Here is a 26,950-nt window from a genome sequence, read left to right on the forward strand (position 1 = left end):
TGAAGCCAAACTAAAAGAGATTGAGCAGGCAGACACATGGTCACAAAGCCTTGGGGGAGGAGGGGCTGTCTTGGGACAGTTACCTTCTTTTTGGGAAACTGCCACTGTCCCAACTTCCATCCCCCGCTAGGCTGAGTTTCTTTCCCTGAGAGGCTGCTTCAGGTGGTCTTGGGTAGTGGTCCGGAGGCCTGGCAGGAGCAGTGCCGGCTGGCAGCCTGTTGAGTGCAGAGGCTGCCCAAGCCCACTGCCATTTTTGGCTTGCACTTTGTCAGGGTCTTAAAGATTGTGGCCCCGGGGCACCCCGTCCAGTCTCCCCCGCACCCAGGTCCCGGTGTCGTCGCTGCGCCCCGCCCGCCACGCCGCCGGGCCCGCCCTCCTGGCGCTGCCCTGGGCCCTCCCGGAGCTATTTTGAAAGTGACCCTGGGCTTGGGCGCCAGGGCTCGTGGAGAGGGCGCGGCGGGCGGCGGGAACCATGACAGAAGATGACCGAGGCAGCGCTGGTGGAGGGCCAGGTCAAGCTGCGGGACGGCAAGAAGGTTGGGGCGCCGCGGGGGCGCAGGGCGGGGGCGCGCGCGGGTGGGGGCGGGGGCGCGGGGCAGGCGCGCACGGGCGGCCTCTCACGCTGTCCTGTCTCCGCAGTGGAAGAATAGGTGGCTGGTGCTGCGCAAGCCATCGCCGGTGGCAGGTGAGCGGCTGGGCCGGCGGGGGGCGGGTTGCGGCAAGCCGGCGGGACCCTGCGGGCCCTGCTGCGCGTGGCCGAGGTGCCAGCTAGCCCGAAATAGCCGCGGGGGAGCCGCTGAAACCTGGCCCCGCGGCGGTAACCGGAGAGTCGCAGCCGTTTGGGCGCCGGGACCCTGAGATCTGGACACCCGCAACACAGCCCCAATTTAGTCCGGGGTGTGGAGTTAGGGGGTTCCAGCTCCTGAGTGGGCCAATCCCTTTCCTGGACCAGCAGAGACCCAGAGGGAAGCACCGGGCAGACCCCATATTGTGTCATGGGACATAGGTGTCCCCACGATGAAAATACTTGCATCAGGAGTTCCCAAGTTGCATTGCAGGCTGTGCCACCCTTCCCCAATCCCACCATCTCAGGTAGGGCAAGAGTAGGAAGAGTCCTACTTTTGTGTCCCAGAAAATTGACTTCTAATTTTGTTTGGGAGAGACACACTTCTGGGAAGAGAGACTGGTACCAGGGTCTGTGGCCTCTGTATAGGGAGGGCCAGCAAGGAGCCAGGGCAATTCGGCAGCTTCAGCCTGGAACTGCAGCTGTTTCAGGAGACAGGTGCCTTGGAGCTGGCCCAGGCAAGGGGTCTGTAAGGGAAGTTGGGTGGGGGCGTGTGTGTGTGTGTGTGTGTGTGTGTGTGTGGCAGTCTCACACATGTGCAGGCAGCCAGAGCGACTTCAAGGATGCTGGGCGTCTGTTAGCTCCCAGGAGGGGGTGGCGCGATGTACTAGCTGCTTTTGTGGTCAGTCTCTTCTGGCCTTGGCCTCAGCTGGCCTCCACAAATTGTTGGTGTCTTCATCAGTCCTTCAAGCCTGGACACTCTGTGGCTCAGAGCCTGGGGGTCCTCATCCTTGGAATTCTTGGAAGAGGAAGACTGGAGAGTGGGTAGAGGAAGGGGCCCTGGAGACTGCCAGGCTTGGGGGTGTGGATCTGTAGAGAGGTAAAGGTCACAGGGGAGGGAAAGAGATAGGACGGGTAAGAGGCTTTGATGACCTGTGTCCAGAGAGCGGAACCATGATAGACTGACCCATGTGCAAAGAGCACTGGAATAGCTGGTGAGGGGTTATAGGGAAGACTCCTGAGTTGTGCTCACTGACTGTTGGGATCCAAGAGCTTCCCGTGTGCCAGGCAGGGAGCAGACTAGAAGCCCCAGGGGAGGGACTGGCAAAGGAACATGAATTAATGCTGTCCCAAGAGGAGGCTCTGAAGTTGGGCTGGAATTTGTTAGGGCTGGGAGGTGACTGGAGGGTGACCAAGAGTGGGAGGTGTGGCCTGTCCGTCCTGAGTCTGCTTTCTGTCCCACTGCCTCTTGGGCTTTGCGCGACCTCTTCCTGAGCTACCTGAGCCTGTAGCCACCTCACTGTGACTTTCTCCTCCCATCTCCCCATCTTGTCCCACTGGAGACTGGCTCTTCCCTGCCCCACCCCTGCCCTCCCTCTAGATGGAGACCGGCACCTACATCCTTGAGGACCTGTAGTCTGAATGCCATTGATCTGATCTGGAAGGGAGGGAAAGGTCCTGTTCTCTTGCCTTGAGAACAAGGGATCCTTGGCTTTTAAATTGTGACTTCCGTTGTAGAGGTTCATGGGAGGTGGTTGAGAGGGACCAGGAGGCTGGGGAGCAACGACTTCTTGGCCAACATGCCCTCACTCCTCTAGGTACTGCCAACACTGGTAGCTGTCCTGTAGGAATGGTTTAGCTGGCAGAAGAGGGGAAAACATTTGATCAGAGGTGTGTTGCACAGTGCTCGGGCTCTGGTGGGCAGTATGAGCTCATGGAAGGAAGTGGTTAAGCAAGAGAATAAGAGTTGTAGCTCCCAGCACATCCACTGGGACACGGTGGCCCTGAGGGCTAGCTAGTATGAAGTTCTTCCTACCAAGCCTGTCTCTGTGGGATCTGGGAGTGAAGGATGTGCCTCTGGTTCTCCCACGGGGCAGGACCTTCAGGAAGGGGGTGCTCTGGGTTCTGTCCTGGCCAGCGGCTGAGACCAGAACTTCAAGTCTCAGCCTGTCTTCTTTCTCAGTGGTGTGGTCTCCCGATGGGGTGCTCCAGACAGCCCATGGAGGGTCCCCAGCAGTGGTTATAGACAGCTGGACAGCATCCTCACAGGGTGCTAATCTGTTGCTTCCCATGTGGGCTGCATCAGGGCCTTCACCTAGCTTGGGAAAGCTACCAGGGGGGACCCAAGTCCTGGACCTGGCAGAGAAGCCAAGGTCCAGACATATGGTGGGGAGGTTTCATGCCCTGTCTCCAGGGCCTTGCTCTCCATTCCTGAAAGCTAGTGGTCCCTAGCTCAGCACTGTCCTCGGACAGCCAGGGTGTGGCTGACCCAGAGAGGTTCAGTGAACTCTACCTGCAGGGGAATATCCCACCCACAGGCTCATGGTGACAGCAGAGGCCTCCAGCCCACACATAGGAACAGGGAGCCTTGAAGATGGAGTCCTATGCCAGCCAGTTCTCTGCTTAGGAAACCCTAACTTTGAAGTTGGGATGTCTTTCAGTAAGAATTGCAGATGTCTTTCAGTAAGACTGAGATCCTTTGGTGGTGACCCAATCCCTCCCTGAATTGGCACCTCTGCCTTTGGGTTAGACAGAGCTCCGCATTCTTCCCAAAGGGATTGGGGCGACACCTCAGCCCAAGGCTGGGGACAGGACAGTATAGCAGGCAGACCCCTCTCTTCATGGGCATCACAGGGAATTGGAATACCTGGGTTCAAGGTTTGGTTCAACTCTTGTGCTGTGTGACCCAGAGAGCCATATCTTCCCTAGGTGTCTTTGTCCTTAGTAGGATGCTCTAGCCTGGTCCCTGCCTGGCCACTCCCACAGCTGCCTGGAGGGTGACTGGGAGGACAGAAGGTGGGGCTGGGCCTCAGCCCTGAGCACTGGCTGCTCTGTGCTGTACACACTCTTGGGGACGCCCATGCCTGTGAGACTCCCTCACCCGTGTGCCACAGTGGACACGGAATCTTCCCTAAGATAAACTTCAGGCCTGGGACCTCACATCTTGCCCCCAAGCATCCCCAGGATCATGGTGATCCCAAATTGCTGCTTGCTCCTATGCACAGCACTTCTGGGGTGCTGCCCCAAGGTCACTGTGACCTCTAGGGCTAGAGCCACCCCACAGCCACTGCCACTCCACTCTACTGCCTTACAGCTCCACCCTCCCTGTGTCCTGTAGCCTCCAGGCCTGGTCACTCAGTCTTCCCGGTGGCGTGTCCCTCCACACAGAGCTTCATCTTTGCCTGTCCCTCCTGCCCTCTGCATGGCTCTGGGCTCTGGCTGTGAAGGCCTCTGTGAGCTCATGACAACTCCATGGTTATTTTTACATCTTTAGACGCCTTCCAGCTGCCTGCCCACATGGCCATTCAATGTCCAATGGGCTTCTTAGCCTCGTCCATCTAGGAAAGACCCTGGTCCCAGCTGTATCCCTGAAAGCCCTCGCCAGGCATCCTCTTGCCACTGCATCCCAGGAGCCATCTGCTGGTCTTCACTGTGCTGTCAACCTAGCGACAGTCCTGTGGCTCCTGCCTGGAGGATGGGCAAGTTCAGAGAGCTGGTACTGAGGCTGCTTCTTCCTGTGCTCCCAGGCCCAAGGTGTCCCTTAATGGGACAGGAGTGTTGGAGCTGTGCTGTCACTATTCTGAGTCTATTCTCTATGCCGTAGCCAAGGCTGGGCTCAGTTCTCTTAGAGCTGCTTCTGGGCACCAAGACTTCCTGGCTCACCTGCCTGTGACTTGGTCTTCTTATCCTCCTGGCCCTTCAGGTCTCTCTAGAGACATCTGGGCTTTTGTCCTGTTTCCTGTGGAGCTGCTAAGCTGGACACACACACACACACACACACACACACACACACTCAGGAGGGCCCTGCCCACCATCATGATGCCTGTTCTTCTTCACATAGGACTGTGCTGATAGTTAGCTGTTGGCTTGTATGTTCCAGTGTCCCCACTGATCCAGGTTCATAGGAGATGGGACAGGGTGACAGAATAGGCAGAGTAGGGTAGGGGTGGGGCATCTGGAGCATTGATGTGACTCAGGCCTGCCTTGAGGGAGCCCTTCTCAGCTCTCCATCCAGTTGCCCCGTGCACAAGCCCATGGAGTCACTGCCAGAGGCTGAAGACTCTGGTAGTAGCCGTGGCTTCTGCAGCCAGTTCAGGAGCCCTTCCTGCAGCTTTGAATGCCACCCTGTCCTATTTCTGCTGGAAATGCAGACACTGTCCTGAAGCCTGAAACTGCAGCTTGGAAACCTGAGCACCACAAACGAGCGTCCAGATCAGGCGGTCATCCCTTTGCAGGTCTAAGGGCAGAAGAGTGAGATTAAGCCATGGCAAGGCCAGATGCTCTCTGCCTTGTTTTGCTCCTTGTGACTCTGGATATCCTTGACTTAGACCTTATGGCCCCACCTCCTGCCTGTGACCATATGACCTTTCTCGTGCTTCATCCTCTGTCTCATCTGAGGATGTGCCAGTGTCGCCAGGATAACTAAGGAGCTTGTCTCCCAATCTGCAGTTTAAGTCATCTGCCTGATGTCCCCCCACATCCCTCAGACTGAAAGTGGCCACCATTCAGCCCCTATAGATGCAATAAGGGACTCACTGACTCTTAGTGTCCTGCAGCACAGGTTGGGATTTTGTGTCCCCAGAGATCAGGTAGATTTAGGGGTGGCACCAGTCTACTAGGGATAAGGTCTCAGGGTTAGATACAGGGCCTTCCTTGTGGCTCTTTAAATCAATCAGACATCAGACTCAGCACCATGTGTGAATAAATTCTACCCTAGGGTAGAGACAGGCTACACCCAGCTCACTGCCTGCTTCTGAGGAGTCACCAGAAGCCTCCACAGCCTTCCCATGCTGCATTGTGGCCTTAGTGAGCTGGGCGGTCGTGATGGAGCTGCCACCCCTGTAAAGCTAAGGTATTTACTGTCTGGTATTTTAAAAAAAATTATGACACCATTCTTTTTTTTTAAATTCATTTATTATGTATACAGTGTTCTGCTTGCATGTGCACCTGCATGCCAGAGGAAGGCACCAGATCTCATTACAGATGGCTGTGAGCCACCATGTGGGTACTGGGAATTGAACTCAGGACCTCTGGAAGAGCAGCCAGTGCTCTTAACCTCTGAGCCATCTCTTCAGCCCCCATGACACCATTCTTGATGCTATCATCGGGAGCATTAGCTTTTTGAACAAAGTAGGTGACAATTTGCTGTCCCTGAAGCAGCAGGCTGTTCCCGGATGAATGTCCGACTCTCTTCTATGCTAGCACAGGTAAAGGTTGAGCTACCATTGGCACTTAAGGAATTAGAAGAGGGCGTAGATGCTGATTTTGATGGATGCTGGCATTGCAGAGGTGGAGTAGGACGTGAGGGGCATGGTCGGGGGGCGCTAGCCTGGGGTGGCCGGTAAGTGAGCCCTGGCAGGGGCTGAGCAGGTCAGCAGGGTGGTAGCACTGAGGCCTGAAGGCCGGGCCAGTGTATGGACTGGGTTGGGGTGGGTGGCAAGGTCATCCTCAGGGCAGCAGCAGAAGCAGGACATTGGCTCAGATGCTACTACCATCAGGGTGGACTCTCCTGTCTGCCAGGGACCTGAGAGGTGAAAGGAGCCAGGGCGTCATTGGTACACACTGGCCACATCTCACATAGCCCAGCAGACATCCAGGCGGGCTGCAGGTGGAAGTGGTGTGGGATGTGTGAGCACATGTTAAGTACCCACCACATGTGGGGTCTTTACCCCTTCCCACCTTCGGTCTTCACGGCATTGGTACAGGTGGGGTCCTGAGGTCTCTGCAGATAAGGACACAAGTTGACAGGAGGAAGGGCGTGTCCTCTGCCCCTGCCAACCTGACACTGGAGACATACAGGGATTTGGCTGTGCTCACCCTCATTGTTCCCATGATCTCCCTTGTGGACCCCCATGTATGTCCCCTGGGCTTTCATTTTTTCATTTCATGTTTGGGTATGCTTTTGGGGGACACATTCTGTTTTTGTTGCCTTGTTGGGTTTGCTTGTCTCTGGGCCCAGCTTCTTGCTTTGTGGCAGTGAGTCTAGGCCCTCCTCACCTGTGTCTGAGAGAAACTGAGCCCCCAAATTCCCTGGGTTTCTGCAAGTTTTTCTCCCCCGGTTGAGAATGATTTCCCGCTTTTTATGTTATAAACAATGGACAAGTTCCTGGACAGTAAGTGGAAGCCCCGACCCTGTTCGTTGTTTCAGCAGAAGGAAGGGTTTATCTGGTGTTGTGATTAGAGGGATAGCAATCCGTCACCATCATGGTGGAGAGCATGTCAGCAAGCAGGCAGGCGGAGCTGGAACACAAGCTGAGCGCTCACAGTTACCTCCACAAACAGCAACCTCAAAGCCCACCCCCCAGTGACATATGACATAGGACATGCTTTCTCCAGCAAGACCACACCTCCAAGACATAACCCACCAACTAGAGACCAAGTGTGAAAACATCTGGGCTTATGGGAGCCGTTCTTACTCAAACCACCACACTCCAGTCTCTGACCCCTGCAAACTTGTGACGGTATGCTAATACCAAATCCATTTAGTCCAACTTCAAAAGTCCCCATCTCTTTCAGTCCCAACATCGCTGAAAAGCCCAGAGTCCCACATCTCACCTGAGACTTAAGACAATCTCTTAACTGTAACCCCAGTTTCAGGGGGTTAAGAGTCCTTTGCCATCGTGTTGAGGAGCATGACAGCGGGCAGGTCTGGTGCTGGAGCAGGGATTGAGGGCTCACATCTCCATCCACAGACCGGAAACTGAGGGCCTAGCTGCTTTTGGAGATAAGGTCTGAGCAGCTGAGGCTGGACGCCAGCTCCTGGCTCTTCTGCCTTCCTTCCTTGCTTTGGTAGATGGCACACAGCTGTGTCTACTGGTGAGCGTGCTGCCCGGCTGCTTGCCCACTGCAGGTCCCTGTTGGGTAGCAGAGGAAGAGACTTTGTAGATCTCATGGAAAGCTAGCTGCTATCAGCCTCCATGGTCCCAGTTCTCAGACTCTGGATAGGGAAGGAATGAAAACACCAGAGGCTCTGGGGGTCCCCGTTGGGATCTGGGTTGTCGTATAGGTTTACTGAGGCTGTTTGCAGAAATGTCTTGCTTTCAGAGGTCAGAGGCTTTGCTCTGTGGTCCTCGTGGGGCGTTCTCCATCCTCTCCTCAGTATAGACCAATATATCCATTCACTGGGTGCCACGTGTTATTTAGGGTTGCCTCACATGAAGCGTTTAGGTGTTTGCATTGGGCCCATGAGCCTACACCCTCCTCATAGGGAATCATCCTGCGGTCCCGGTGTTGCTGTGTGGAGGCCTGGCAGCTGGGGGACCTTCTGACTGAGGCTGATAGTGCAGTAGAGGGGAGGGAGGTCTGAGCATGGCTTCCATCAGACTACCCAGCTTCCCCAGGAAGATCTGCCTGAGGCCCCATGGGGATGACACCCCTGGGTGCAGCACAGTGGCAGTGTGGACAACGCCAAGACAGATGGGAACCACTGGGAATGGAGTGCCAAGATGCCTCTGCTCTGGAGGACCTGGGAGTGGACAAGCAGTCCTCTGCACTCTGGCCAGATTAGGCACACTCTCCATACCACAGGCTGGGCAAAAGGGGGCCAAAAGCACGGGCTAGGAGTGGGCCCTAGGGTCCTGACGGGATGAATATCTGGTACCCTCATAACCAGAGCAGGGGTAGGCTGGGCTTGCTCTTGTCCTGTGGCTCTTTTGGTTTAGGTAAGTCATTTGTTCATGGCCAGCCTCAAACCCTAGTCTCTGTCCAGCAGTGCTGTGGCCTTCTGGGGACCGTGGTAAAGGGTGGTGACAGTGAACAGTGGAGGTAGCACCCTGATGGCTTCTCGCCTGTCTGGACAGACTGTCTGCTGATGCTGGTATACAAGGACAGGTGTGAGCGCACCAAGGGCCTGCGGGAGCGCAGCAGTCTCACCCTGGAGGACATCTGTGGCCTGGAACCTGCCCTGCCCTATGAGGGCCTGGCCCATACTCTGGCCATCATCTGCCTGTCGCAGGCCGTCATGCTGGGCTTCGATAGCCATGAGGCCATGTGTGCCTGGGACACCCGTATCCGCTACGCACTGGGCGAGGGTAAGTGACATGAGTTCGGGGCCCTTTGTCAATGTGGACTGCAGAGATGGATGACACCCCAGGGAATCTTGTAGAAATGATGAAAATGGGTGCATGTCTCTGAGTGAAAGAGCCAGGTGGGCCCTTGGGGTGCTCAGGCTGGGGGCCAGTGCCATAGCCCTTTGAGGCCCCTAAAATGGCCTTGTTAAAACTGGGGCCCTCCGTCTACCTTGAGAGAAAACAGTCCTCCCAGGGACCAGGAAGTTCCCCCAAGCTGCTCAAGGGTAGACAGAAAACCTTGCAAGATTTTGTAACTCCTAGACCAGACACTGGGTCACCGTGAGTCAGGGACAAGCTGACTGTTAGTATCTACACACATGAGTAAAGCAGAGGATGGAAGAAAGCCACAGGGCGCACATACCTGAGGGCTTGGTTGATGCCACCAACCCCCCCCCTTATCTAGCCAAGGTAGCCACAACCTCCCCCACGATGTCCCATGTGTTCTGTGCCATCCCAGAACCCATGCAGAGGGAGCCACTGGGGTTGAACTTTAGAGGCTCTGGGTGGAAGGAGAGAACCGATTCCTCAGAATCCTCCTGGTGGACAGTCCTAGAGCCGTGGAGTGGACAGTGCAGTGAGGGTACAGGGCAGGCAATATTAGCGTAGAAGCTCTCATCTTTCTGGAGAGTTTCCTGATGGTGGTTCACAGCTTGGTTGCAGCCCCTCCTCCATCCGGGTAGGGCAAGGCCATCCCACAAAGCAGCGCGCTTCCCAGGCCTCTCCACAGATGTCAAAAGAGAACTGGTGTGGCTTGACAGACCCCCTGGAGACCCAAGGGTGGGGTAGGACAAACCCTACCAGCTTAGAAGAGGACCAGGTGGCATCATTACGAGGCTTCCTCTGGCTCTGGGGTCTGGAGATGGAGTGGGCAGGGGATTGGCACATGGGCAGTGCAGGTGGGCAGGCTGATGCTGGCTCACACGCATGAGCTGCCTTCTGAACTGAGTGATCTAGGAGGGTGGGGAGGAGGGGACTTCTGAACTGGGTGATCTATGAGACTGGGAGGAAGAGACTGACTTCTGGCTTTCGAGGCAAAGGACGGAGCTGAATTCGTGGGCAGGACCATGGCAGCATCTAGCAGCCTCTGAGCCATACTAGTCTCAGGGAGACCTGCCAATCATGACCTCCTACTCTGAACACAGGATGGAACATACTCCATTCCACACTCTGACGTGGGACCTCCTGAACTTTGCTTTCCCGTTTCTGAAACTGGGCCACGTTGGCTGACTTGATGGGAAGGGTCCCCAAGGAGTGGCCTTAGTGCCTGCGACCTGCCCTGAATATGTTGGGGAGGGCTAGGCAGTAGTCCTTGCCTTCCGAGGATTCGTTTGCCTCTGACTAAGGAAGATCCTGGAGTTTGGGCAGGATGTAAGTGGGGCCCACAGACATCCTTAGCCCTTCCCGACATTTGCCGTTCATTCTTGATTGAGTGGCAGCAAGGGCACTCCATCAGTTTGACCTGGGGATACTCCTCCCACCTCAGCCAACCCTTGGTAATGCCCTTTTGCCCACTTTCTTGCCCTCAGTGCATAGGTTCCACGTGACGGTAGCTCCTGGCACCAAGCTGGAGAGTGGTCCAGCCACTCTCCACCTCTGCAATGACATCCTCGTCCTCGCCAGAGACATCCCTCCAGCTGTCATGGGGCAGTGGAAACTGTCTGATCTCCGTCGCTACGGGGCCGTGCCAAATGGATTCATCTTCGAAGGCGGGACCAGGTGTGGGTACTGTAAGTATGCTGTGTCGGGGGCATACTGGGGACACTTGAGCTGACGGCCTACACATGTTGGCTTGGGGACCTGACAGGAGACTGTGGGCTGTGTCCCCAAGCAAAAGGGCTGCAGCCACTCAAGCTGTGAATGGCACTGAGCACTGAGCCCGGACCCTGACTGTTTCTGGGAATGTTGGGTCCTGGGAAACTACAGAGAACAGCCTAGTGTCACTGTGTGGTTTGTGTATGAGATCACAGTGTCAGAGTTCCTTCTGTTCAAGTTAAATGACAAAAATACTAAAAAAAAAAAATACAAAAAACCAGTTCATGAGTGACATCCCATGGATACCCCAGTCAAAGTCCATTTACTGACACAAAATTCCTCTAGACACATCAGCTGCTTAGACTGCTGAGCTGCTCAGAGCTGCCTGGATGTCAGCAGTGAGGTGGCCGCATGTGGGGAGGGTGGGTGTGGCTCCCGAGAGGTATGAAGTCAGGGGAAGGTGGGTGCAGAGGCTGGGATGGCCATAATGGGCTGGTGTCTGGTAGCCAGGATGGGAGCTCAGTGGTGGGGTGGTGTTTGAAGTGTCCCACTGACCTTCCCCTCCACTGCTCTCTAAGGGGACTGTGTACGTGTTGGTGGAGTATGGACCTGCAGTCCCTGAGGGAAGAGAGCCCTTCTCCCCTCTTGAGAGGCCATCTTTACTCTGCATGTGCGCTGACTGCCCAAGGTGCTCATCCTCTTGGCCACCCGGCCTCCTGTTGTCTCAAGGCCTGGACATTGAGTAGTGGAATTCCTAGGTCAGGCAGGGGAGACTCTTGTAACCTGTCTACCCACCCTTCCCTCGTCAGGGGTGTAACCTTGACCTATGCTGGGGCGTGAGGAGGGAGTGAGATGTAGGAGTTTGGGCTCAGCCCCTGCACAGCATCATTAGGCTCAGCATGGCCTGATTGGGTGCATCCGCAGGGTTCTGGAGCTGATGCCTCCCTCCCTGTGGGGTGTTGTAGATATGGGTTGTGCTGGTCACTGACTGCCTGGACCCCACGTTCTGCAAAGACCTGAATTGGACACCATGCTCCACAGTCTCTGTTGGATACTAGGAGCAAACAGTGGGCCTCTGAGTGGGAGGCAGTCTCATGGGGACCTTTGAGGAGCTAAAGCGTGATGTGTAGAGGTGCTTAGCAAAGGGTTACGAAGCAATGAGGCAAGGCAACATTCCTCCCAGGGCAAAGAGGCGGCATGACTTCACAGCACAGGGACAGCATGACCTTACAGCTCAGGGATAGCATGACATCACAGCGCAGGGACAGCATGACCTCACAGCGCAGTGGCAGCATGACCTCACAGCACAGTGGCAGCATGACATCACAGCGCAGTGACAGCATGACCTCACAGTGCAGTGGCAGCATGACATCACAGCGCAGTGGCAGCATGACCTCACAGCGCAGTGGCAGCATGACATCACAGCGCAGTGGCAGCATGACCTCACAGCGCAGTGGCAGCATGACCTTACAGCGCAGGGACAGCATGACATCACAGCGCAGTGACAGCATGACATCACAGCGCAGTGGCAGCATGACCTCACAGCGCAGTGGCAGCATGACATCACAGCACAGTGGCAGCATGACCTCACAGCACAGTGGCAGCATGACCTCACAGCGCAGTGGCAGCATGACCTTACAGCGCAGTGGCAAGCACAACCATTTCCCATGCCAGCTGTGGCGTTTAGTCTTCTTCCTTGGCAAGTCTCAAGAGCAGGGGGATTCCAGGTTGGCCTGTGGTTGGGGTGGTGGAATGTCTGGTTGGTCCCCTCTGTCGTTTGACAGGTGGGAACTACAGTCAGTCACACAGTGGCCTCTCCCTCTGGGAGTCTCTCGATCTGGGAGTTCCTGGAGTCACACCAGTTGAGGAGGGTAGATTCCTTGCTTGGTCTGTGGGATTCCCAGGTACAGGTTTGTTGTGGTGCTGGCCAGCATGCCCTCCAGGCCGGGCAGGTCTCTCAGATGGGCTGGGCCAGAGGATCCGTTTCCATGGAGACCTGTTCCCTTTATCTAGGCTCCAGTGGATTAGGGCCTGCTGCATGTTTCTCCTCTGGGCCCTCTGAGTTTACAGCTTGGTCTCTTGGTGCCAGCAGGCTCCTTTCTGCTTGTCATCGTCCTGGGCACTGGGTGCTAGTGCTATCGAGAAAGCAAGCATCTGACCTGGGCTCTTGTGTTTTCCCTGCATCTGCGGTGAACTATTCAGGGCTGACCGGAGGCTTCTGAGCAAGGTCCTGAATTAGCTTGTCAACGGCAGGAATTTGCCTGGAACCAGTGTGCCTGGAGCCGGCTAGTCTGGGTCCTGCTTCAGAACCCTGGCACTGGCATTGCTGGGACTCTCTCCCTCCAGACCAAAGCCTACTTGGCCCATAGGTCCCTGGCTGCTGGAAAAGACTGTGTGGTGACCATGGGTAGGTGCTGCATTAGGACCAGGGAGCCCCTGTTGTCTAGATGCCCGGACCTTGAGTAGTGGAATTCCTAGGTCAGGCAGGGGAGACTCCTGTAACCTGTCCACCCACTCTCCCCTCGTCAGGGGTGTAACCCCCACCTGTGCTGGGGTCAGGAGGAGAGCGTGAGATGTAGGAGGGTGTGAGATGTAGGAGTTTGGGGCTCAGCCCCTGTACGGCATCGTCAGGCTCAGCATGGCCTGATTGGGTGCATCGGCAAGGATCTGGGGCTGATGCCTTCCTCTCTCTGGGAAGATCAGTGTGGAGGACTGACTAGGAGAGCCCACCCCTTTGTCCCTGCCAGGTGCCCTGGAGCTCTGCTCTCCAATAGGGACAAGCTTGGCTCTGCTGTAGCTGGTCATAGAAACTGCTGCAGCCAAGCTGCGACTCCCTGACAAAATGTGGAACACAAGGCAGGTGGGCAGAAGAGGTGACTGGAGGCCACACATCTGCCCTACCTGTGGGCAAACCTTGGGAAGGAGCTCCAGCCCAGTGTGGCTCATGGAGCGGCAGGTATCTGCAGTCTACCATAGGCCTCCTGCATTCAGTGACTGGTATTGAGTCAGGCCCCTGGGGCTGACTGTCACGATTCTTCAGACCCGTGGTCGTGTCTCTACAGTTCTGCTGACCTCCCTTTATCATATGGTGACAACAGCATACAGAGTGAGTTCAGGTACCATCAGTGTGGTATCTGCTGTCATAAAAGGTCCAGGCCGGCCATGGTGGGCTTCCTGAGACCTGCCCTACCGGACACTGAGAGGGACACGTCTAGGTGCTCAGATGTTCCCTAGCTCATGGGGCTCCACCCATGGGGCTTCCACCCTATCTCAGTTTTGAGGAAGAGGAGACTGAGGCATGGGCTGCCGTGGGTACTCATGATCATGTGGAGGCAGTGGCAGAAATGACCCAGTTCATGTTTGTGTGTGCAGCTGTTCCTGGGGAAGGGTGGGGCTGGCTGCTTACCCCAGGCCTCCATCCGCCACGTGCCAGCCCTTCTTCCTCTTGAGGAACAAAAGGCCTTCTTGGGCAGAGTGGGCACCAAGCTGGGAGCCAGGGAGCAGGACCAGCTGCTAGGTAATCCAGACACTGCCAGCTGTCAGCAGCCACCAGCTGCGTCCTCTGGGGGCTAATTTGCCGCAAGCTGTTAGAGAGGAGAGGCACGGTGTCCTCTGACCTTTGAGACAGGCCATGTGACCTCCTGGGGTACAAGGAGACTTCGTGTCTCAGCCCAGGCTGCTGCATGGGAGAATTAGGTTCCTAGACAGAAACATCACTCTTTGGGGATGCCAGTGATGGTGTGTGACCAACGTCATTCTTCAGAACACTTGGGATGGAGCCCAGTGCCCTGACTTCCTCATCTGGACAGGAGAGCCGGTGTCAATCCCCACCACGTAGCACCCTCTTGAGGTGTGCCTATGCACCTACAGTGTACCTGAACTTGGGCTTTGGGGTCTCCCTTCCTGAGGTCTGGAAGTGACCTCACCCCATGCCCAGCCTGAGCCTGGCTGCTCACTGTCCTCCTGAGGACCAGGACCTCAGCTTGGTCTTCAAAAAACAGAAGAGTGAGGGCCTATCAGGATCCTGGTGTAGGCTGCATAGGTGAGCAGGAACCCCCAAGGCTTGAAGCAGGTGCAAGAGAGTGGAAGCAGGCAGAGGAATGAAGGAATGACCGCATCCAGGCCTGCAGAATGTTCCACAGGTCAATGCAGGTGCCACCAAGGGTGCCCAGTGACAAGTGACAGAGTCTTTAGCTGATGGCCCTCACTCTTCTCAGGAAGATGCTGGTCCCCGCTGGGCCAAGCCTGGGACATTTTGAAGTGTGTGTATATCTAGAGGTCATTGTCATAGTGATGTCAAGGACATTCTCCACTAGAGCAAAAGCTGGTACACCCCAAGAATGTAATGCAATTAATAAAAAACTCAGAGACAGAAATTGGGGTTTAACCTGAAGGTCAGAAAAGCAAAACAGCCAGCGGCTGGCCCTTACCTCTACCTCAGTCTGAAATGATGATCCTGCCTCCAGGAATCTCAGAATGAGGCTGTGTCTGAGAGCTGTCTCCTCCCATCTTGTATTCCTCTCTAGGGCTGGGATTAAAGGCGAGCACCATTGGGATTAAAGGCATGCACCACCTGGTTTCTATGGCAAACTGGTGTGGCTACTGGGATTAAAGGTGTGTGTTACTGTTACCACTGCCTGGTGTGTAGACTGACCAGTGGAGCTGTTTTACTCTCTGCTCTTCAGGCAAGCTTTATTTATTAAGATACAAACAAGATATCACTACACAGGAACTCTTGGTTCTTCATCTTCGGGTCCTTGTATTACCCATTGCCGTGTGGTAAACACCCCGAGTGTAGTGTCTGTTCTGCTGTTTAGTGCTGGGTCAGAATTCAGAGCAGGGCTCAGTGAGATGGCTCATCTCTGTCCCACGAGACAGAATGGGTCACTCGAACCGTGAAAGACAGATGGTGCAGGTCCTGGGCTTGGTAGGGAGGCCGCAGTTCCTCTTGGGACCTCCTTTCCTAGCAGAATAGCTGGGCTTTTCTATGTGGTGGATGGTTCCAAGAGAGCACAAATGGGTGGAGCTCGGCTCCCTCAGGGGCCTCGTCCCAGAACTGGAAGAATAGCATGTTACCTTGGTTACTTTATACTATTTAGAGGAGTCTCAGGCTGGCCCTGGGGCAGTAAGAGAAGGGGACCTAGCCTTCTGGGTGGGCAGTCGGCTGGACAGAGAACCTGGGTTCCAGCCTTTCTTAGAACATACAACCCAATTAGCAACACAGAGACGGTCCTGGAGGCATCTTTTTACACTTACCTAAGGGAGACTCATCGGGCAGCAGGTCCTGGGAGGTCATCGGGGCCACTGTCACATGGTGTTTTGTCTGGGGTCTAGTGCAGCAGACATGTACAGGGATGTGAGGCAGAGTAAGCATCACGAGGTCTGAATCAGATGTAAAAGCATCTCAGGATGAACATCTGGCTTCCTTAGATAGGGGTAAGGGTCGAGGTTTGGCACAACTTAATAAAAGGTGCTATCTTAAAGGACGTTGTTACAGCCTAAGGAGTATGGTTGGGCATCTCCCATGTGGAGGCATGCTAGGTGGGGCAGGCATGTTTAGGGAGCCCTTTGACAGGTAGGGAGGACAGAGGGGACAGGGTCAGAGATAGAAATGTATTCCAAGGAAGCCTCATCCCTGAACTCTGAGATCCCAGGTTAATGGTCCCTTGAAGAGAGGTGTCCTTCAGAGCTATAGATGGGGTGGCTAGTAGGGATGCCACATGGGCATTTGGGGCCCAGGTTGGTAGCTGCTGGGCTCCTGGGCCTTGTCTGGCTGATCGCATCTCCTGGGCAGCATGATACTCCGCAGACGCCGCCGTGGTGGAATGCAGGGCCGGCTCCACTCCCTTCGGTAATGTGGTTTTTTATAGTCGGGGGACTGATTGTCCTGCAGTTTCTGCCAGCTGCCTGTAAGCTCAGGATTAGAGGCCTGGCCTTCCATGAGAGCTGGGGCCAGACTGACTGAGCCCTACAGTGGGTGGGGTGGTAGATGGGGACAGGGAGCAAGCACGGGATGCTTTGTGTGAGCTGGCCAGCAGATGGGAGCCAGGCTGATGAGCATACTTTGCTTAACCAAGGCCCAGCGGAGTTCTTGGCTTGCAGAGTCCGTCTACCAGATCCACCAGGGCCTTTCGGAGCCAGTAAGCCTCTGGGGGTGGCCTCCTGGGCGGGCTTCAGGGTAGCTGTCCACTTCTGCTCCATGTCTCACTTTTTCTTTTGGTCCCCAGCTTCCCAGTGTAGAACCAGTTCTATGGTGCTGGGCAATGTCCCAGCAGCCTTGTGTTAGGCTTGAGTCCATCTCTTGCCTGGGATCATAGACGTTTTTGCCTGCTATGGGTTCTATTCCCATATCTCTAAAACAAGAATGGCATTGCTATACCACGTGGTTTAAGACAATACAAAGCTTCAGCAATCACACCCTGGGGCAGCCATGCAGGGGTGCAGCAGCAATCACAGGTGCTGTCATTGCCTGTGCACACTGGGGCAGCCATGCAGGGGTGCAGCAGCAATCACAGGTGCTGTCATTGCCTGTGCACACTGGGGCAGCCATGCAGGGGTGCAGCAGCAATCACAGGTGCTGTCATTGCCTGTGCACACTGGGGCAGCCATGCAGGGGTGCAGCAGCAATCACAGGTGCTGTCATTGCCTTTGCGCCCTGGGGCGGCCATGCAGGGGTGCAGCAGCAATCACAGGTGCTGTCATTGCCTTTGCGCCCTGGGGTGGCCATTTCCACGTGTCTTGGTACTGGTTGAGTCCCTGGAATCCACAGCTTCATGTTCAGCAAAGAAGAGTGGCCTAGAAGCAGAAATTTTAGCGAGGGGACTTCTCAGATCTTACCTCTTTCGCCAGTCCTAGAGCTGTCCCTGCCTTCTGTCCCTGAGAATTCTGCATGGACCCTGCCTGCCTTTCTTTGGGCAACGGGCAGAGGTCCGGAGCAGAGAGAGATTCTTGTGTGGTGACATGCCGAGTGTCCAGTCCCGTGGCCTTGGCTCAGCAGGTGGGTGCAGCCAGCCTGGCTGCTCTCTCATTCACTTGGCCAGGGAGGGATTTCATTCACCCTTGGTGGAGGCACAGCCCAGCAGGAGGGCCGGCCTGGTGCCTGATGGCAGATGGCCTCGGGGTGCCCTCCCTGCTGACTCATTGCTCTTGCCTCCTCTGGGCACAGAGGCTCTGAGCACCTATGTGGTCCCTCTGCCCAAGTGACCCTGCGCTGATTGCACACTATTCCTTCCTTCTGCTGAGTGGGCAGGAGGGGCAGAGTCAGCCCTGGAACACAGGTGCGACCTCAGGGCTTCGTCTTTACCCTTTGACATCCGAGCAAGGGAGAGGTCACTCTTAGTGTGTGTGGGGACACTGTACTGGTCAGAGTGACAGCTGAACACTTGTGGTGTGGCACACCACACTGCACCACAGTGGGACAAACATCTGCAGGTGACTTCACACAGCCCTGGGTGAGGTCTTGGCCACACTGAGAGACCCAAGGAAATCTCCCAGAAGTGCCTCCCTTGTCATTAGCACAGGCTGGGGAAGAGCCTCCGGAAGCCTTGAGGGAGCCTGGAGGGCAGAGGGTGGCCTGGCCTGCGTGTCTCCCCACAGGAGGTGCATGCAGTGGGTTGCTGAAGATCCTTTCAGGAGAGTAGTCTTGGACAGAAAGTCAGGACAGGTTGCCCTCATGAGATGTGGGCCTGCTGTTCTCAGGACACACGATGCTGTGTGGGAAGGACACCCAGCTGGCGTTTTGGCACAGGTTTCCCTGTCAGTTCCTAGGCATTGCTAAAGAGACTGCACTCAACTCAGTACCCTCAGGACACATTGATGGGCTCCCTAGGCCACAGAAGAGGCATGTGGGGTCTGGGGCCCTAGGAGTCTGGCTTCGTGAAGATATAAAGTCACTTGGATTTGGGCTGGAGATTGCTCAGGTTTCTTGCACCTCAACCCCAGACCAGCTCTGGGTGTCTCTCCAACCCCTGCTGGGGCTGGCTGACCCCTGTGTCTCTCTGTCCTTCTTCTGCAGGGGCTGGAGTCTTCTTCTTGTCCTCAGCTGAGGGAGAGCAGATCAGCTTTCTGTTTGACTGCATTGTCCGAGGCATCTCCCCGACCAAAGGCCCGTTTGGGCTTCGGCCAGTTCTCCCAGGTGTGTATGGGAATGTGGCAGGGGAGGTGCCCTTGGTGGTCTGGGGCTAGTAATCTGCTTCATCAGTCTAGTGATATGGCCCGCCCTCTCCCATCCACAACTAAGAACCCTAGAGCTCACTGGGCTAGGATAGTAGCCCTCTAGGCTCCGTGCAGCCTGGGGTCCCTAAGGGGGTCGACTTCTCCTGCAGTTGCCCCTCCTTCATGGACATGGACCATTGGAACACCGGGGCTTGTGGCCTTTTGGTTGACCCAGGCGAGCCACAGTTGCTGAGGCTGAACAGCAAGTGGCCCAAGACCCTGGAGATGGAGCAGAGACATCCTGGCTCCAGGTCACTGACATGGGGACAGTTGATCTTTCTCTGATGCTTGGGGTCAGGACCATGGTGTCTGAGCCTGGCATTTGGCTCGGAGCCACTCTGTGAGGTTATCTGGTATGTGTGGGGGTTTCAAGATGTATTTAGGGTGGGCCCCACTTAAGCGTGCCTCTTGTTTAACCTCTAATCCCCAGCGTGGCTGAGGGCACCTTGGACCCATCTTGCGAGGGTAGAGAACACAGTTTCAAATGCTGAGCCAAACTCTTGGGCACCAGGCCCTCCTAATCTGCTGCTCCCTGCACCCCTGTAGCCAGCGAGAGAGCTGCAGGAGAGCCTGGAGCTGTCCCTGTGGTCTGGGCCCTCCTGCAGTGCCCCCTGCTGGTGTTTCTCTGCCTTGCAGTTGCAGATGTAGAGTGTGGAGGGGGAAATGCCAGTGGGCCACAGGGTGTGTGGGGGGGGACTGTGTTTTCTCCCCAGAGACACACATTTCTAGAGGTTCCTTGGAGCATATGCACCCCCCCCCCGACTCGCAGTGGTGTATGTGCTACTGTTGGTGTGCCCAGAAACAGGACCTGGACTTAGGGGTATCTACTCTCCTACTTGTTTTAAATGATTCTGGGTGAAGGGAGTACTGGACACAGCACTGGGCATAGGATGACATAGAAGGCTACCCTTAGAAATGAGTTGTACCCCAACCCAGGCAGGGAGTGGGCTGTCCCCAGATAGGGCTGGGCTGGTGGGGTACCCTGGCCTGTTCCACAGCTGTCTTAATCAGGTCATCTGGGTGTGCTCAAACAATGCCACTGCCAGGGCCTGGGTCTGCAAGCATTGTATCCTAGGGGTCCTGCTCAGGTATATGGGGCCTTGGGTCGCCCCGGCATGGCAACTGTGTGGATCAGAGTCAGTATCCAGCTAGGGCAATTGTGGAGTCCTACAGCATTGACCCATGTGGGGAGGGCTTATGGGAAGACAAGGACCCTGTGGATGGCATGACATTCAAGTCCCACAGCCCCGAGGGGCTCCGAGAATGCACACTTGAGCAGTGCCCCACTCTCTAGGTTTGTGGAGGTGCTATTGTGTGGGCTCTCACTGGGGTCAGACCCACTGCAGCCTCAGCCCTCCACATGAAGACCTGACCCCAAAGCGGGCAGGAGGGAAGAGGAAGAAAGAGGACTCTGGGAACTCCGGCTCTGAGGATATCATTCATGGTGCTTTTATGGCTATTTCTAATTGGGGGACACTATTGCTGGAGGCTTGGCATTCATAGCTGGGGAAGCCCCAGGCAACAAGATGCCAATCATAGAACACTTCCCCCCACCCCGGGGTTTCTGGGGCCCACTGTGCTCCAAGGTATTTCTGAAGGAAGGAGGGAGGGTACTGTGAGCTAGAACAGGGTGGCCAGAGGAGGAGGTCCCCACTGCTTCCAGCCTGGCTACCTCTCAGCCAAATGTTGACATTGTCAAGGGCTTCAATAGGCAGTGTGGATATGGGCAAGGGGGACCTTGCATGAGCACCCCAGCAAAGACAGGAAAGCCTGGGGAGAACAGGGTGGCCACCTTCCTGCTCTGTCAGCTATAATGGTATGGCTCAGAGGTGGAAGATGGTGAGGGGCCAGGAAAAGATCCCACCCAACCTGGTTCCTGTGGGCAGTGACAGATCCAGGGAGGCATTTTATTCAGCTCTGAGAAGTGGGTGTGGTGAGCTAGGGCTGAGCAGACCTCTCTAGAGAAAATAGGTGTGGTCCTGAGGAGGTACCGTCATCAGCAAGGAGAGGCTCATACCTGGGGAGGGTGAGGATTGTCACAAGGACAGGGAGCCAGGCTGGGCAGTTGTGTGCCTATCCTTAGGGGACAAGGACCTGAGCTGGGGGTTATACACAGACAGGCACCTATGCTGGACAGATAGGGGACCAACTTCATGGCCAGAGACTGAAGCTGAGAAGTTCAGGGGTATGCCCACAGGGACAAGAACATGGACTGGATAGATGGGGGCTTGTTCACAGAGAGAGACCTCATCTGGGCATCTAGGGGGTCTGAGTAGCCTATGTTTGATGCCCAGGAGCTGGGCCAAGGTGCAGGGCAGGGCTAGGCCTCCTAGAGGCTAGCTCAGGATGCCTTGGCTCTGAAGGTTCTAGACTCACCAGGTATCCTGGTGGTGTAGGGGTGGGGTGCAGGGGTGATTGTCGCCTCACTGGTCCTTTTCTCTGCACAGACCCGAGCCTTGGGGGACCCTCAGCCTCAGAGGAGCGTGTTGCCCAGGAAGCGCTGGAAGCCCTGCAGCTGGAGAAGCGACTAAGCCTGCTTTCACACTCTGGCCAGCCAGGCAGTGGAGGTAGAGTCAGTGGTTGGTTCTATCTGCAGGGACCTCTAAGTACTTGCCTCCCTACTCCGCTTCAGTTCGGGCAGTGGTCTGTTCGCATGGAGTCTCCTTGTGTACACACTCATGACCCTTCTGCCCTGTGCAGGTAGCTGCCATCCATCTCAGGCATCCTTCTCCCTCTTGTTCACTCATTCTTCACCCACCCATCCACCCACCCACCCACCCATCCATTCACCCACTCACCCATCTACCCATCCACCCACCCATCCATTTATCCATCCACCCACCCATCCATCCATCCTCCCACCCACCCATCTACCCATCCATCCATCTATCCATCCATCCATCTATCTATCCATCCATCCATCCATCCACCCACCCATCCATCCATCCTCCCACCCACCCATCTACCCATCCATCCATCCATCCATCCATCCATCCATCCATCCGTCCACCTACCCATCCATCCATCCTCCCACCCACCCATCTACCCATCCATCCATCTATCCATCCACCCATCCATCCATCCATCCATTCATCCATCCACCCACCCATCCATCCATCCTCCCATCCATCCATCCATCCATCCATCCATCCAGTCCATTCCTCCTGCTCTTTCATTCCTTTGTCACCCACCCATATAGCCACTCATTGCTCCCCTTCCTACTCACCTTTCTTCTTTCTCTTATTCATTTATTCTCCCCTCATCCACTCACTATCCTGTAAACTTACCAGACGCCAACAGCAGCTGTGATGGGAAGTGTGACCTGACTTTGAATCCCTTCCCACCCACTAGCTGCGTGGCCTGGGCAAGGCCCAAGTCTTCTACATTTAGCTTTCTTGTCTGTTTTCTGACAAAATGCTCAGGGGCCACCTGAGCTGGCTTCCCAGGAGCGAATGGTTCTCTGTAGCTACCATTGGTGGACGAACCTGGAAGCCTGGCAAGGGAGCCTTGGCAGGTGGGCTTTACCAGGTCTTCCTAGGCTGGAGAAATACTGTCTGGTGCCTCTCACCGTTCCTAGAGGTCCACAGCGGGACAGTGGCCATCTCCCCTCCCAGTCCCTCCCTCTAGAAACAGGGACTCTCAAGGTTGCAATAACCTGTCTTATCTCCTTGCGGGGTTCACCTCTGGTATCTGCTCAGGGAGCCCTGCAAGCTAAGCCAGGCAAGCTGAGAGGAGAAGCAGAGATGGCGTGAGTTTTTTCCATGCACACAGTGAGGCAAGGCAGAGCCCTGGCAGGATGGGAGGGATGGGCGGTGGACAAGATTTGATCCCAGGCTGCTCTTGTCCTTAGAAGCTCACAGTCCCATGATGGGAGGACGCAGTGATGGAGTCAGAGAAAGGGACAATCTGGATGGGGCAGCCTGATGTGAGCACACGCAGGATGCTGAAGGGGGATAGGTTGCCCCAGGTCTTGGCTGGGCTAGAAGTTGGCCAGGGTAGTAGTCCAAAGAGTTGGACCAGGAGAGGAGGAGGGAGCTCAGGTCTGGGTCATAGACACACAACGTGGAGGGGCTGGAGGCAGGTGCCTGCCTTGGGGGAGGGGACTGTATAGGTGAGGGTGGAGTCCAGGTAGAGAGAGTCAGACCAGACTGATGAAGTGCCTGGAGAGGAGGGGGGAGCATAGGGGCTCCCAAAAGACTGCTACTGAGAGTAGGCTGGGGGTTGGGTGAGGAAGAGGCTGCCTTGCAGACCCTGACCTGCTGCTCCAGAGTCCAGGCTTGGGGCTGGGGAGAAGCGGACTGTCATAGCATACTCACTGACCACACCCCCTGCTTGGACCCCCCCAGCAGCCTCACTTTCTGCTTTGTCTCAGGGGATGATCGAAGCCTATCCAGTTCCTCCTCCGAGGCCAGCCACTCAGACGTCAGTGCCAGCAGCCGGCTCACTGCATGGCCGGAACAGTCCTCATCCTCAGCCAGCACATCACAGGAAGGGCCAGGGCTGGTGGCTGCCCAGGGTCCAGGAGAAGCCATGCTGGGCGCCTCAAGGCCACCCCTCAAGCCACTGCGGCCTCGACAGTTACAGGAGGTTGGCCGCCAGAGTTCCTCTGACAGTGGCATTGCTACAGGAAGCCACTCCTCCTACTCTGGCAGCTTCTCATCCTATGCTGGCAGCAGCCTGGACGTGTGGCGGGCCGGAGAGGAGTTTGGTTCTCTACTTAGCCTGCGTTCTGGAGCCAGTGCACCTGAGCCCAAACTGTGCGCCTGCCCACCCGGGGTGGCCGAATACCAGGTGCCCACCTCGTTACGACATCACTATGACACACCTCGAAGCCTGCGCCAGGCCCCCAGAGACCCAAGCCCAGCCTCTCAAGGCAGCTCTGACCACAGTTCGGCCATGGACTTGGGTGGTCAGCCACCCATGGGGTGTCCCTCCAGTTGCCTGGGAGCTCGACGACGGGGGCAGGCAACAGAAGGCCCAGGCAGTGAAGCCATGCTGCCCAGTCCATCCCCTGGCGAGCCCTGGGAAGCAGGCAGCCCACATGCAGGGCCGCCTCCGGCTTTCTTTTTGTCATGTTCAGTCTGTGGCGGACTCAAGGTAAAGCCCCCTTCCTGAGAAAGCAGGCTGGCCACTGCTGCCAAGGGCTGGATATGGCCCCTCCAGATAGGAGAGGAGGGGCCCTAGCCTCTTTGCAGAGGGGATGCTCTGTGCTGTTGTAAGAAGCTGCCAGATGTGTAGCAGGGGCCTCAGGGGCAGGATGACAACCACAGGGCTGTCCTCCCCTAGGTGGGTGCGGTGAGTGCCAGTGACGGAGGCTGGGCAGGTTGGGGTCAGGAGAGCCACTGATCCAACTTCTCCCACTATCTTCTTACCTTGTGCATCACGCATGGGGGTGCTATGCCCGTGGGCTCCAGTCATGTATTTCACTGCCGGGGGCAAAAGATCTCCATGGCTGGGGTCAGTTCTCAGTGACAGCGAGGTTTGGCCTGGTCCACTGTCTCTTCCTGGATAACCACCCTCTGTCATTCTTGGTCATTTCTGCAGTGTACAGACATACTTCCTACCCCAAATCAAATCTGCTGCAACTGCTCTAGACTCCCTAATTCTGTGAACCAGCAGCTCTGCGTATGCAGCCCACAGACTGGGCACGGTCTGTATATGATCTGCTTAGCCTGTCATCTTGCAGCACCCACAGGTGGGGTCGGTGTCCCATCCCATGGGGAGGAAACTGACGCTCAGGAGGCTCCATGACTTGCGGGGTCTGTGACTTTGACCCCCTCTGCACTTGAGCCTGCTCCCAGGCTCCCGGAGGGCTCTGAGAAGTGGGCTGCCAGAGTCTGCAGCACTACCAAGAGGTTGAGTGTTCCCCAGATGCCCGAGATCAGTTTGCCGGAGGGTCTCTTGCAGAACCTCCCAGCAGTGTACCCCTGTGCCTTCTTGCTGGGACCAGGAAGCTGGTGGCCAGGACCAGGTGGAAGAAATCAGGGCTCCACTGGCATTTTCGGGGGGCTCTGGCCTTACCCGCAATTCACCCTGCCTCTGTATTTGGGTGTCTCCCACTCCAGGCTATGTGTTCCCTTGTGTGGAGCAGAGGGGCTCTGCTTCCCCGTGTCAGAAGGTCGGTGTGGCTGTGCCCCACCCTTTGTGAGTCCCTCCATTGGCACCTGCAGTCCTGACCTGGCAGGCCAACTCACCTGTCAATGCCTCCATCTGTACCTGGCACCGTCGGCCAATCCATGTTGCTCTGTTGCGTTTTTAAAATCTATTTGTAATACATTCTCAGACTGGAAATAAAGCTGTCTTTTCTTACTGTCTTGCCTTGTTCCATTTGGCCAACCTTGCTCCTAGGCCTAGGACTGAGGAAACTCCAGGGGTCTGGCCCTCAGCCTGAGGTCTGGGTGTCGTGGACACGGGAAAGAGGATGAGTGGCTTTGGATAGCCCTGGGGCTGGGGGCGTGGTGTGTGTGTGTGTATGTGTGCGTGTGTCTGTGTGTGTGCGTGTGTGTATGTGCGTGTGTCTGTGTGTGTATGTGCGTGTGTCTGTGTGTCTGTGTCTGTGTGTGTGCGTGTGTGTATGTGCGTGTGTCTCTGTGTCTGTGTGCGTGTGTCTGTGTGTGTTTCTGTGTGTGTGTTTGTCGAGGGGGGAGCTTATTGTGTGTGTATCATGTGTGACTTGTGGAAACCACACTGAGGTGAGCCGTGGTCGTTCAGCCTCAGGCCCAGGGCTGCCCATGTGCTGTGCTGCGTTTTCATCTCCCCATGGCATGCGAGGCCTGCTCTGAGCTCAGACTCACCCGACCCCTAACCGGGCCCCACTCATCTCGTTCCCTCTGTGCTAGAGAGAGCTCTAGGCAGCAGCGCCTCCCTGTCTACCTGTTTCCATCCTCGCTGGCAGCCCTGCCGGAAATTGGGGAGCCTGGCTCCCCCAAGCTTCTGTGTAGGGAAGAGCAGGCTCTGGGGGCTTGTCCACAATCACCACCCACTGACTGGGTGACCCTGAAAGTCACTGCACCTCTGTGAGCCTCAGTTTCCTCCCCCATTGATGGGTAACCGTCCTCACCTCATGGGCTGGCCCTGGGGTCTGATGAGATCCTATGTAAGCACCCAGCAGATGCGTGTTCACAAGGAGAGACATGCATTCTTCCCGCAGAAGGACCGAGGAGTCAGGGAGATGGCCAGCCAGAGTGGTAGGCACTGCTCTGCTCCGACACCCTTGTTCTCTTAGCTCTCTCTGCTCCCATGTGTCCTCCTTGCGGCAGGCAGAGGGATGCCCAGGTGGGCAGCTCTGGTAAGGTTGAAGCCATGCTGTTGGAGCCTGGATGTTCATTCTCTACCTGAGGCCAAGTGGCCTGGCCCCTGAACCTGGGTGGGTGGGGGTTGGTCTGCGGGCACCGTGACACACTGAGAGAAGGGGGACATCAGGTGGAAAGTCTCCAGGGGAAGGCTATCCCAGGCTCTTCTCCTGTGCCAGTCCCCTCAAGCCACTAGAAGCCCTAGCAGTTGGCAAAGTTGTCAGTGATTAGGGCCCTATATGGACCCAGGGTTCCCAGCTATGACTCCTCTTCGAGAGATGGGGTGGCTAATAGGATGGGGGCTTCACCTCAGGTCAGTGGCCTGCAGATGGGTAGTCGCTGGTCCCACAGAGCCCACCCAAGGGCCTAAGCTGATGATGTGCTTTATTGTCCCATGTGGTCCACGCTTGCCTTGGTCTCATATTGACCCTGTAGCCATGCCCACCCCTGAGCAGATGCCCTTTGTGGAGGCTGTTGAGGATGTGGCCTCTTGTTTAGTGGCAAAGTACACCCGCAGAGGCCTGCATATGGTTGGCTCTAGGGTGTCCAACTTTTGTTTGGGGGGGGCTGCTCTGTTACAAATGCTGATGCAGTCGGACCTGCATGGTCTACTTAGGGTGTCCTTGCCTGTACCCTGGGCATGTGACTGTCACTCTCAAGGCTGACCTGAACAGTGCTGGGTGTCATGTTCCCTTTTCTGCCCTGCCCCCATGAGGCCCCACTACCACTTTGCTCCTTCAGAGTTGCTGGGATGGCGGGACTCTATGTTTCTTGCTCAGGACCAGCCCTGTTACAACAGGTGCTGGGGATGTGTGGAGCCCTGGGCAGGTTCAGCCTCC

At 56.1% G+C, this 26,950-nt stretch overlaps 1 protein-coding gene across 1 annotated transcript; it reads left to right on the forward strand.

Annotated features, from left to right (window-relative positions):
- Positions 1 to 426: 426 nt before the first annotated feature.
- On the forward strand, positions 427 to 25,130 carry LOC121459457 (protein Dok-7). Its single transcript, XM_041669242.1, has 7 exons — positions 427 to 536; positions 640 to 685; positions 8,584 to 8,814; positions 10,380 to 10,580; positions 18,620 to 18,739; positions 21,267 to 21,386; positions 23,192 to 25,130. Exons 1-7 carry the CDS (start codon positions 483 to 485, stop codon positions 23,932 to 23,934), a joined length of 1,515 nt encoding a protein of 504 aa, XP_041525176.1. The 5' UTR covers positions 427 to 482; the 3' UTR covers positions 23,935 to 25,130.
- The last annotated feature ends 1,820 nt before the right edge of the window (positions 25,131 to 26,950 follow it).

This window comes from Microtus oregoni, unplaced genomic scaffold (assembly GCF_018167655.1).
Source record: "Microtus oregoni isolate MIOR12 unplaced genomic scaffold, Mior012 000019F_ref0000042, whole genome shotgun sequence".
In the NCBI taxonomy this organism is placed as follows: Eukaryota; Metazoa; Chordata; class Mammalia; order Rodentia; family Cricetidae; genus Microtus; species Microtus oregoni.